The following is a 13,170-nucleotide window of genomic DNA, read 5'->3' as shown; positions in this document are numbered from 1 at the left end:
TATATATATATATATATATATATATATATATATATATATAGCAATAACTGTAATAACAATCAACTATGAAAGACTTAACTACTCTGATCAATACAATCATCCATGATAATACATGACAATACAAAAATCCATTCCAAAGGACTTATGATGAAAAATTCAGATCCACCTTCATGAGTGTAAATTGAAGTACATTTTTTCTTTATTTTTCTTGCCTTTCCACCCTGCAATGTGGTTAATGTGGAAATGTTTTGCATGGCTTCATATGTATAAAGGATATCATATTTCTTGCCTTCTCAATGGATGGTGGAAAGAGAGAATCTGGAACTGCAAATTTAAAGGAAGCCTCCCCTGAACCTTCCAGATGCTATTTCCTCTCCCCCAAATTATCTTGCAACTATTTTGCTTTCTATTAATGTGCATGTTCTCTCCCTTGGTTAGACTGCAAGCTCCTTTGGGGCACAGACTGTTATTATATTTATACCAGATTTGTCATTATATCCCTAGCTCCTAGCACAAAGCCTGGTACAAAGCAGGTGCCTTGTAAATACTTGTTGATTGACACATATGAGAACTGTCTAACAATGAAACCAGTTGCCTTATTAGTGTGGAAGTATATTAAAAACCTTCTTTTTAGTTCAGTTGGAAATATTAAGAAATAAAATTTTCTCCAGTCAAAAACCCTTTCCAGATTTTCCCTTTAGATCAGGTAAAGAAAGAAGGCTAAGATTCCAGGAAATAAATCAAAGTGGAAAACTAATCTTAAATTTTACTTATTTAGGTTCCCCTCAAGTCTGTGACATCTCTTCCATTCAGGGATTAAGATACTGATCATAGGAAGGAAGTCCTTTGAGTACTTAAGGGGAATGGCCAAGGAAGGAACTGAATACTGACTATTCTGGAATGCTAACCCCAAATCATGTTTTAACATATTTTAATCTTTTCCTTGTTAAAGATTCCTATAAATGTTACCTCAAATTATTTTGGGGGTAGAGAGGCACGTCAGAGGACATGAGGGAGTTATGCCAGTTTGGAGCTCTCTTTAAGAAATGGCATGGATATGGAATAATGATAAATTAAATAAAATTGTTTTTGGCAGTCTTATGCTTAAAATGCAGAATATTACTATTTTTCCTTTGACTCTAGGCAATGTGTTCTGCATCTCTGGAGGTCTTCAAGCAGAAGCTGAAAGGTTATCTATCAGGGATATGACAGAAGGGATCCATGCAATGGGCAAGTGGGTGACACTAGATGGAAAGATAGAGGGCAAAGAACAATGGAAGAAGTAGTCTTGATATATTCACTGTGCCCTGGCCAGACCCATTTGGAGTACTATGTGTACTTCTGAGTATTGGATTATAAGAAGGACATTAATTAGCTAGATAATGCCCAAAGGAGGGCAATTAGGACAGTGAAAAGCCTCAAGTTCATACCACAGGAAGACCCATTGACAGAACTGAGGATATTTAGTTCTAAAAGATTTAGGTGGCTAGGATAGTTGTCTTCCAAGTGCTCAAAAGGCTATCATCTTAAGAAAGAAGTAGATCTGTTTAGCTTGGCTCCAAAATGCAGAACTAAAAGAAACAGGTAAAAGTAGTGAAGATAAAGACTTAGATTTGAGGTAAGGCAGAATTTCTCCAACAACTATAAAAAAATGAAGATGGTTGTCTTGGAGGGAGGGGGTTTCCTCTTTGATGGAGCTCTTAAGCAAAAGCTATGGAATAACTTCTTTTTCAGGAATAGACTGGACAAGATAACCTGAGTCCCCTTCAATTATGGGATTTAGTAACCTCTAAAATCTGAGATTCTCTAATGCTAAGTCCTACTTCATACAAAAGGTATACAATAGCAATGGAATACATTACCGCAAGAAGCTTTACAGGTAGAAGATATAAAGGGCTTATACAACTGAATCAATGATAGAGCCATAAACAGCTGTGGGGTATACTTCAAAGAATCTAAGAGTTGAAAGGGACCTCTGATTGCATCTAATGTAACCTGTTCCTGAACAGGTCATCTTCACTATGACAGCCCCAAGTGGTCACTAAACACTTCTCTTGAAGATTTTCAATGACATGGAAATGACTACCTACCTTCTAAAGAAGTCCATTCTATTGCTGGATAGCTCTAATTGTTATGAACTTTTCCCTTATACTTAACCCAAATCTACTTTTGTAATTTCTACCTGATGTAAGTTCTGCCATTTAGGGTTAATCAGATCACATCTAATTTCTCTTCTACATGACAGCTCTTCAGATGATCTCAAATAGTTATCTATCTATCCCTCTATCCATCTATCTCTCCATACATCCATCATGCTACTTCAGAAAACTTCTCTTCAAGCTAAAAATCTGCAGGCTCTTCAAGCTATCTTTCATGGCATAGTTCCAGGCCCTTTGGAGAAGGAAATGGCAAACTACTCCAGTATCTTTGCCAAGAAAACTCCAAATGGGGTCACAGAGAGTTAGGCACAATTGAAAAGAATGAACAACAATAATTACTTCAGTCCTTTTACCATATTGATTGCCCTCATTTGGATGTGTTCCAATTTGTTGATATCTTCCCTCAAATGGGACCCACCTAGATCCGAATGCAGTGCTCTATATATCATCTGAGAAGGGCATCGTAACCTTTATTTATGATACTAAAGGTTGATGTCAGAGAAGACAACCAAACCTTCCCATGGGACATTCCTCAGGACTATTAGCAACAGAAGAGTAGGATAGATGGACAGTAAGTCTGACCCAGTGTGAGAGCGCTTACATCCACCAGATGTTTTCTGATGATCACTTACTGGGAATGTTGGGAGAGAAGATTTTCTGACATGTATTAGTTGGGTAAGGTGAATTTTGGGGGTCCCAGGAGGACTCAGATTCTGTGATTTTGATGTAGAAGATTAGATCCAAGTAAACAGGGTGGGTATGTTAGGATTTCCCTGCCGATTTTTCCTCTAACATCATTTACCTTCATGTACTTGTTGAAGACTGTCTGAATTTCCTCATTGATGCTAGGTTGTAGGACAGCTCGAAGCAGGTCCATAGAGATGGCAGGGTCTGTGAAGCTGGATTTCAAAAAGGGGAAAATGTCACATTTGTTCCAAATGCTTGATTCATCTTTGTCCTGCCAGGGTCAATGACTCCTTTTGTGTCTTCCCTCAAATTAAATACTCCTTAAAAAAGTACCTAATCTTAAAGATGCAGGACTTACCAACTTCTAAACTTGTCATTCAAAAAGTCAATCAATAAACATTTAGAGTATCTATTATATTTAAGGCATTATAAATTTGTTTGTTTGTTTGTTTGTTTGTTTTGCTTTTTGGAGGGCAATTGGGGTTAAGTAACTTGCCCAAGGTTACATGGCTAGTATTTTTGTCTGGGTGTTAAGTGTCTGAGGCCTGAACAGAACTCTGGTCCTCCTGACCAGGCCTATTCACTGCGCCACCTAGCTGCCCCAAGGCATTATAAATTTCAGAGACAGTCCTTGACCTGAAAGAGATTACAATCTAGTTTGGGAGTAAAAAACCAGACGTATAATATCAGTCAAGGGCTTGTATTCAACTATCAACTCCTTATTAGTGTTACTGGGATCTGTCTTGGGAGGGAGCTGGTAATGGAATATAAATAAACTAAGCCTTACACACAACATACTTTTGGCTCTGATTTCTTCCAAACCCAAAGAAAGCCAAATATACACGTGAAGTTCTGAAGACTGGTCAATCATCACCACAAATGCTTGGCAGAATCCTGAAGATTTATGTCAAGGTGAAGGATTCTGGAATGGGGAAGCCTATGACTGACTGGGCTAACTCACTAGCTGGCCATCAACTAACCCCTGTTTATCTTAAAATCTTCCATTTTTCATAAGAATGTGGGGAGAAACATGTTAAGATTAGAAAATGCCCTTAGAACCCATCTAAGCCATCCTCAATTTACAGAGGAAGAAACTAGTCCAAATCCTTCATTTTACAGAGAAAAAAACTGAAGTCCAGAGAAGACAAGTGACTCCTCGAAAGACACAGACAAGATTATATAACTTAGAGTTAGAAGGATTTTTAGAGGTCACCTGGGGGAGGGGAGGAAACCCTCTCATTTTAGTTTTAGAAACGAAGACAGTTTGTTTTCTGGATCTTCTCATTCTTTTTTTTGCTTTTTGAAGGGCAGATGGGGTTAAGTGACTTGCCCAAGGTCACACAGCTAGTAAGTGTTAAGTGCCTGGGGTCGAATTTGAACTCAGGTCCTTCTGACTTCCAGGCCGGTGCTCTACACTGTGCCACCTAGCCGCCCCTGGATCTTCTCATTCTAAATCAGTGCCCTTCCTTAGAATCCAGGGAGTTGGGGCTACCCTCCTGACTTCTTCACAGGCCACTCCTCAGCCTCCAGCAGGGGAGACTCCCCCTTTCCTTCCCCCGCTCCCCAGCAGTGGGGGCCCTGGGGCAGCTAGTGCTGGTGCCACAGCGACGTCCCCGGGCCCAGCAGACTCACCTCGTAGTCATTTGGGAGCGGCGGCCCCTGCGCTGCACCTGCCGATGTTTGATCATGATGTTCCAGGGGTTCTGCGGGAACCAAGGAGATGGTGAGCCCCCTACGCCCCCGATCCCAGACGACAGAAGAGGGGTTGGGGCTGGGCAAGAGTCCCTTCTCAGTCCCAGCCTCCCGCTCCAGCCTAGCTCCCTGTCCCGGCAGGCCTCGACCTGGCCCGGCCCGAGGGGCCCGTGCCCACCTTCCCCGGAGTCCCTCTCTCACCGTGACCACCAGCTGCCCCGCCGAGCCCTCGTCTCCAGGCTCGGGAGGGCCCCGCTCCGCTCCACTGGGACCTCGCGGTTGCTCTGGATCCCGAGTGGCCCCCATGGTCCCTCCCTCATGCGCCCGGCCAGGCCACCGCCACCGCCGCCGCCGCCACCCCAGCAGCTGTCCCCGCTGCAGCCGGTGGTCCAGCCCAGCCCCTCAGTCACCGGCCGGAAACGCGTCCGTAAGACGTCATTGCACCGCGCCGCACCCCCCCCCCCGGAAGAACGACGCGGCAGGCTGCGGAGTTGCCATGGAAACCGAGCGGGCGTCTGTCCGTGAGCTAGAGAGAAGGGGAAGAGATCGAGGCTTTTGCGACCAGGAGCGGTTTAGGGTGGGCGTCGGCCAGGGCTTCTGCGGAAGGTGTGGCTGATGCTCCTCCCATCCCCCCCTCCGACTTTAACCGCGGAGCAGGCTGTTTGAACACTGAGTGACCCTAAATGCCCCCTGCCTCTGTGGCCTCGGAGCGAAACAGTTGTCGCTGTATGACCTTGGGCAAGTCTCTTTCCTTCTCTGGACCTCTTTGTCCTCCTCTGTAAAATGAAGTGGGTTAGTTGAGATGTTTTTTAAGATTCCTTCCACCTCTGATATTCTTGAGTTCCTGGGGTCTAGGCTAGAGGGCGACAGAGAAAGCCCTGGATTTGGGAGTCAGGAGACCTGGGTTCTAGGCTTGCCCCTGCTCTCTTAGTCACTTTGGGCAAGTCCTTTCCCTTTTCTGCCCCTCTTGGTTACAGTCCCCGTAAAATGAGGTGGGGTCTCGAAAATGCCTTCCAGCCCTGATGGTCTAATGTAAACCAGCTATCGGTCTGAACACCAGGCCCCTTATCCAAGTAACTCATAATTAGTAATCATCATGATCAGTGACTTTGTTTCTTTGCACATCCTACCAGAGCTGAAGCCTGATAGGTAAGAGTTACGCCTTTTTGGCATAAAGGAGAATTTCTCTGCCCAACATATCAGTGATTTGGGGAATGGCTGGGAATGTTGACAGGACCAGCCATTAAATGCATGTTTTAGAAGCCAAGTGAGGCATTTCAAGAGCTTGTAGACAAATCCTGTAAGACTAATGGATAGGTTTACAGGGCAGAAAAAGTTTCACTTTTCACAGAAGGGTACTTTCAAGAATTGCTGCTAGGGCGGATACCAGTTTTTACCATTGCAGCAGAAAGATTCCTTCAGGCCCTGGATTTTTACTCTAGTTTTCACCTGGAGCCCCGAGTTCTCTTCTGTCAGGACTCCTTCAACAACCTGGTTAGCCCTGAATGCCACCAGTATGGCTGCAGAAGGACTGTGGGTGTCATTGGTGATCAGGCAAGCAACTGACTTGGGAGCCAATTTATATTCTGGTCTTGGCTTTGCCGTTAGCAGCCTTACAGTATGACTGTCTCCCTTTCAGGGTCTCAGTTTTTTCCTTAGTAAAATGGGGGATTTGGACTAGGTAATCTCCAAAATTCCTTGTAGCATTGCTATTTTATGGCCCATGTTCTAAGATTCCTTACAGTTCTGAAATTCTCTAGTTCTTTCAATGACTTTGACCAAAATAAGGTATGGACGGGATAGAGAAAGGAAGTAAAAAGGAAGAGAAAAGGGGAAGAAAAGAGGGAGATGCCATAGAGTGCTACTAGCAGTTATTGGTACCCATATAGTTTGGGATTGAGGGGAACCCTTAAATGTCAGGGTACAGGGTTAGTTGGCCTGGAAAGAATTCAAACACTCAAGTCTTTCAGTCAAGAGTAGCAAGGTTTATTTTAACACCAATAGAGAGGGCTAGATTCCTAAATAATCAGCAACTTGATATTTATAGACAAAAAAAGCCAGTGAGACTATTGTGGTAAATAGTTTGGGGCGGGCCAGGGGCAACAGTGAAAGGGTCTAGCTGGGATTAAGAAGTGGCAAATAGCCTGCAATGGCCAGCAGTGAACTGAATTAAGTGGTCTGGGGTGGGTCAGGGAGCCACAAGAACTACTGAGTATCTGGGTGGGCTGGGCTGGGACAGATGCCTTGGGGAAGATGCCAGGGACTGGGTTGTCTGGGAAAATTCAGGTTCTAGGTCCCATCACCCCATCAGTATTTTTTGTTTTGTTTAGTCAGTTTCTACTCTTCAGTGACCCCTTTTGGGGTTTAATTGGCAGAGATACTAGAATGTTTTGCCATTTCCTTCTCTAGCTCATTTTACAGGTGAAGAAACTGAGCCAAACAGGGTTAAGTGACTTGCCTAGGGTCACACAGCTAGTAAGTGTCTGAAGTAAAATTTGAACTCAGGTCTTCCTGACTCCGGTGCTCTCTACACTGGACCACTTAACTGTCCCTACCCACAGTATAGATGACCAATTTTTTCATTTGTTCGTTTGCTGTTTAGTTTAGAAAGAGATAAAGATGATCCTTGTAATTTTTTAGCCATTGATTCTGAACAACATTAATGCTTTCAATAGCTTTTTAGAAACCTCCAAATTGTAACTTGGCTTTTTGTTTTTAGGCTCCTGAGTTGGCTACATCATGATGTATTTGATTTGCTTTTGAATGCAACTTTATTAGAGTGGGTCTCTGCGTCTTTTTAGCTATTTCTTTTTTTAAGTATCTTTGCTTCCCCCACTGGGCAGAATTAGAAGCTTAAAGGGGTACTAGGCTTAGGATACTGAGTTTGCTTTAGCCACAGCCCCATTACTCGGGTGTACCATTTCTTTAAATAGGCTTCTCCATGACTCTTTCTTTCCTCAGTCCCTCCATAGTGCCCTCACCAACTGTGCATTATAACACTTGGAAAATGTGTCAGGTTTTGAGGCTGAAAATACTGAGTTACCTGTTATTCTTACCACCTGTCTGTTCTTTGTAATGACAGTTTCCTATCAGGTCAGAAACCAATTCCCACGCCTCCCCCCTTTTTTTTCCAACTAGAAGATTTCCCTGGGAGTACATTGTGTAAAGAAGTCTCTGGGACTGAGTTTTGGGAAGTTCCTCGGTTCTGGCCTCCCTCTCAACTGTTCTTTTGGGGAAAGTATAAAACTCTGATCCATGCTGAGAGCTCTCACACTTACTCTTCAGGGTCACTATGATGTCTGGCAGCTTCTGCCCCATCATGGTAGTTCTCATTTTTGGTACTGTGGAGTACCAGGTAATTGGGGGTGTGAGTACTCAAGCCATTTGTTGCTTCCTTTTGGCTACATGACCAGTTTTCATCCTCTTAAAACATTTTTTTAAGAGTATTGATTTTCTTTCCCTTCTGCTGCTACCTTATTTCTCAGCCAAACAATTAAAAAAAAAACTCCCAACAAATATTCATAGTTCAGCAAAACAAATTCTCATATTGGCCAAGTCCAAAAATGTATGCCTCATTCTGCATTTTAAGTCCATTATCTCTCTGGTAGGAGGTGGAGCCATGTTTCATGTTCAGTCTTTTGGACTTTTGGCGTAACATTACCTTGCTCAGGGTTTTAAAGTCTTTCAAAGTAAATTTTTAAAAATAATGTTATCTTATAAACTATTCTAGTTCTACTCACTTTCATCAGTTCATAGAGATCTTCCCAGTTATCTCTGAGGCTGTCCATTTTGTCATCTTTGTGGCAAAATAAATATTAACTTCATATATCTTAATTTGTAAAGCCATTCTCCAACAAGTGGGCACTCACTTAATCTCTAATTTTGGGCTATTATCAAAGAGCTGCTCTCAATATTTTTGTACATATAAACCTTTTTCCTCCATCTTTTTCATTTTCAAAATAGACCTAAGAACCCATGGCTGTGTTATAGAGTTTAACAGTTTAGTGTCTTTTTTGTGCATACCTTCAAATTGATTTCTAAAAGAACTGGGCCAATTCACATATTCCCCAAGAGCTCATTCGTATACCTGTTTTTCCAGAGCCCCTTGAACATTTATTTTCTTTTTTTGTCATCTTTACCAATCTGATGAGTGTGAGGTGGACCCTCTTGAGTTGCTTGAATTTGCATTTCTTTAATCATTAGTGATTTTGAGAATGTTTTTCATATGGTTATTGATAGATTGGATTTCTTCCTTAGAAAGCTGTTTGTTTGTATCTTTTGGCTATTTATTTATTGGAAAATGGCTTATAATTTTGAATCAGTTCCTTCTGTATCTTGGCCGGACACATCACAAAAATATACTGCAAAGATCCCTCCCCCCCATTTCCCTTCTTATTTTATTTGTTTATACAAAGCCTTTTAAATTTTATATAATGATAATTGTTCGTTTTTTTCTTCTGTGACCCTCCCCCTTGTTTGATCATGAATTCTTCTCTCCACAGATTTAAAAGATAATTTCTTTTTTGCTTTTAATTTGTTTGTGAAATTATCTTTTATGTATGTCATGTATCCATTTGGAATTTATCTTGGTCTATACCTAATTTCTGCGAGACTGCTTTCCAGTTTTTCCATCAGTTTTTGTTAGATACTGAGATCTTACTTCAGTAACTAACATCTTTCTTTGAGTTTGTCAAACATTGTTCCATTGCATTTTTTTTTGCTTCTCTATAATGTGTGTCTAATATATTCCAGTCATCTGCCTCTTTATTTTTTAACCATTACCAAATCATTTAAATGATTACTACTTTGTGATATAAGATCTGGTACTGATAGGCCTCCTTTCCTCCCACTTTTTTTCATTATTTCCCTTAGATTCTTATTTGTATTGTAGAAGGAGATTAGAAGTGTCTCTTTCCCTATCATTGCATTTAATTTATGCTATATTGGAATTAATAGTTTTTTTTAATGTTTGCTAGTATTCACTGTAAATCCATCTGGTCTTGAATTTTTAAAAAAATATTTCATTTTGGGCTTGTTCAGTTCCCATCTTTTCCTCATTTTACTTATTCTCGATTATATTTTTGTGCTACTCATTTCATGCAAGTTATTATTGTTGATATGCTATGGCTTGCTAATAATTCATTATACATCTTCTTTTTGTCTTTGGGTCTGGAGCCATCACCAGTTGTCCTGACCTGTCTTGCCACTGGACTCTAATGACTCTTGAGGAGAGTGAGACTGATAACTTTTCACAGCCCTGCCTCACTCAAATCCAGTTCACTTGTCGGTCAAGACATCGGCCTAATGATGTCATTGGCCCTCTTCGAGAATGAAGGACAAACAACAAAAACAACAACAAGCTATGTTCGAGGCACAAATACAAAACTAAACTGGCCTTTACTGTTAAGGAACTTACATTCTTTTTTTGTTTTTTTTTTGCTTTTTGGAAGGCAATTGGGGTTAAGTGACTTGCCCAAGGTCACATGGCTATTTTTTTGTGTTAAGTGTCAGGCCGGATCTGAACCTTGGTCCTCCTGACTCCAGGGCTGGTGCTCTATTCAAGAAACTTACATTCTACTAGGGAGATAGAGTATGTTTACAGATAAGTACATACAGTATATAAACCTAAGACATATAAAGTACTTTTTGAGAAGGGTTTAAAAATGGAGAGAAAGGCTTTTGAAGGAGGTGGCATTTGAGCTCAATCTTAAAAAGTACTCGAGTTACTAAGAATTGATGACAGGGAAGGAGAGTATTTCAGGTGTGGGTGAACAAGCCTGTGAAAAGACTCAGAGATAGGAAACAATATTGTATGTACATGAGAACAATAAGTAGGCTAATGTGGGTAGGGTGCAGAGTGCATAAGGGAAAGTCATATGTAAACAAATTGGAAAGATAGGCTGGAGTCAGATTGTGAAGGATTTTTTTTTAAATGCTATCTTTTGTCTTTATATCACCTATATTTCCCATTTTATCCCTTCTTCAGCACCCACCTAGAGAAACATCTCTTATAAGGTAGAATTTAAAAAATGAATAAAGGGAAAAAAATTTCTTAAAACTAAGCAAAACTACAAAATAAATCAAATATAGAATATTATATGCAGTATTCCATATCCAATGGTTCCACCTCATCAGAGAAGCAAGGAAGAGGTGTTCTCTTATAGCTCTCAATCTCCGTTGGGCCAAGCTTGGTTATTAAAATTTGGCAGCATTCATGTCCCACTGGTCATGTTCTTCTTTCCATTTATATTGTAGTTATTGTATATACAGTATATATATATATACAGTTTTTTCTTGTTCTGCTTACTTCACCCTGCATAAGTTCAGTATATTCATCATGTTTGTTGTTTCTTACAGCAAAATAATATTCCATTGTATTAATGTGCCACAATTATCCATTCCCCAAATCAGTAAGCAGTTACTTTATTCACAGTTCTTTGCTATTACACTGTATAAATTTGTTCAGTTGTTTTCCAGTTGTGTCGAACTCTTTATGACCCCATTTGGGGTTTTCTTAGTAAAGATACTTGAGTGGTTTGCCATTACCTTCTCCAGTTCATTTTACAGAGGAGGAAGCTGAAGCAAACAGGGTTAAGTGACTTGTCCAGGGTCACGCAGATAGTAAGTGAGGCCAAATTTGAATTCAGGGAGACAATTCCTGACTTTAGGCTGGGCATTCTGTCTCCTATGCCACCTAGCTATATAAATATTTTTATTTACATAGCACTTCCCTCTTGGGGGAATATGTTTCTATTAAGGGGTGCCCTGAACTTGTCTTTTTGAATTGCAATATTTTCTAGAAACACTAGACCCAGAGCATGTGGGAAGCCCTGCTTGTGTCAAGGATGAAGCACCTCTTCCCCTCCCCTCCCTACCCCCAGCTAAAATATTTTGTTGTTTGCCTCCCAAACTGGACTCCCTATGTGTCCTTGGGAGCCACAACAGACCCAGTCTGGGAAAGTTGCACTAGACTGGGAAAATACTTGTGCAGCTGAGAGCCTTATAGATAAGCAAACCATCCTGTCTTCATAGACTAGCTGCTAGATCTCTAGGTCTTCAAGTACTAAATCCAGACTTCACAGAACAAATCCCCTTAATAAAAATATTTGTTCTGTAAAACTTGGACTCAGTCAAAAGTTAGCACCCAAGGACCTAGAAGGCCATATGTGGCCCCAAGGCTGAAGGATCCCCACCCCTGGCCATAAATATCATTGTGCTTGGCCAGTCCTTAGAATCTCAGGTGGGAATTCATGTTGCTTCTAAGTCCTATGTGTTGTTTTGGTGTCTCTTTATACAAATGCAAATTATCTTGTTGCTGAGATAAAGCATTTCTGAGGTTTGATAGCTTGGGCCATGTGGTCTAACAGCCCTGTCCATTAGAGGATTTCTCTAAAAGGATAGCCTTGCTGATTGTTTACTTGAACATCATTATGAAAACTATTAGGCAGTTTCCTCATCTGTAAAACTGAGTGACTTAGGCTAGATAATCTCTAAGATTCCACACTACAAGTGCTTTTTATAAGAAGGCTTTTTACTTTTTAAAAGCTTGAGTGTATGGTGGCTGTCCCAATCCTAAATTCCTCCAGAGAGATTAAAAAAATATAAGTTGCTAAGGGATTGGCACTGGGCCATGGGCTTGACTGAAGATCTCAGCTCTCACTGAGTAATTTCTGAGAACATCTGATTCCTCAGGAAGCTGAGGTCCTGAGTAGGGTCTAGATGTGATATTTCACAAAGCTTCAATGAGACGTGTCCTTTACCCCTTTCTTCCTAAACTGGTTGTTTACCCTGCATGAGAGGAAACATGAGATAATTAAAAGTGCATTGACCTTAGATTTTGTAGAGACCCAGTTTTAAATCTTGTCTGGGGCAGTTGTAGAAGTATAGATAAGTTGCTTAAATTCTCTAAGCATTAGATTTCTTATCTGTAAAATGGGGATAATACCTGTACCTACCTCACAGAGTTATTATGAATATCAAGTGGAATAATGTGATAAAGACTTTGAAATCTGCAAAGTACTAGAGAAGATCAGTCACTATTATTATTATTTCATCTCATTTGATGGCATTCTGATAGACATAGCTTTGGCACAAATTGCTAGCTTGCTGTTAGCCTTTTTCATTTAATGTTCTGGGAACTGTTGTACAGGTGGGTATTACTGCTTTTTATAGTTGAAAAAAATGGTAAGCATATCTTCTGGAGGGTCACTGGTGATCAGGAGGATATATACTTTATCCTGTCGCAGCAGTATTTTGATTTCTTCTACCAGGTTTTTGTGTTTTGCAAGTGTTTTTGTTTGTTTGTTTCACACAAATTAGAGTTGTAAGGATTTTGTATGCCAACAGCTATTAAAAATGTTATACTTGGGGGGTGGCTAGGTGATGCAGTGAGTAGAGCACTGGCCCTGGAGTTAGGAAAACCTGAGTTCAAATATGGCCTCAAACACTTAACGCTTACTAGCCATGTGACCTTGGGTAAGTCACTTAACCCCAATTGCCCTGCCCTCCCCCTTCCAAAAAGCAAAAAAAAAATGTTATACTTAATAATTTATGAATCTAGTGTTATATTCAGGTATTTGTGTGCAATAATTGTGAGTGTTAATGTTCCAGTTTCAGCATAATTTATTCGAGT

General features: G+C 40.7%; 1 protein-coding gene across 1 annotated transcript in view; it reads right to left on the bottom strand.

Annotated features, from left to right (window-relative positions):
• DNTTIP1 (deoxynucleotidyltransferase terminal interacting protein 1) overlaps window positions 1–4,985 on the bottom strand; it is a 30,221-nt gene extending 25,236 nt beyond the window's left edge. Inside the window, exons 1-3 of the mRNA XM_069107819.1 lie at window positions 4,740–4,985; window positions 4,479–4,549; window positions 2,962–3,058 (exon numbers count right to left, since the gene is read on the bottom strand). Of these exons, the coding sequence (XP_068963920.1) occupies window positions 2,962–3,058; window positions 4,479–4,549; window positions 4,740–4,844 (273 nt within the window). The 5' untranslated portion in view covers window positions 4,845–4,985. The remainder of the gene's footprint in view (window positions 1–2,961; window positions 3,059–4,478; window positions 4,550–4,739) is intronic.
• Window positions 4,986–13,170: the final 8,185 nt, after the last annotated feature.

The sequence above is a fragment of the Petaurus breviceps genome, unplaced genomic scaffold, assembly GCF_028583685.1.
Source record: "Petaurus breviceps papuanus isolate PSGF00001 unplaced genomic scaffold, PetGlider_PUasm1.0 90281, whole genome shotgun sequence".
NCBI lineage: Eukaryota > Metazoa > Chordata > Mammalia > Diprotodontia > Petauridae > Petaurus > Petaurus breviceps.
The sequence above is the reverse complement of the archived record's forward strand: the minus strand, read 5'-3'. Positions and strand labels throughout refer to the sequence as shown.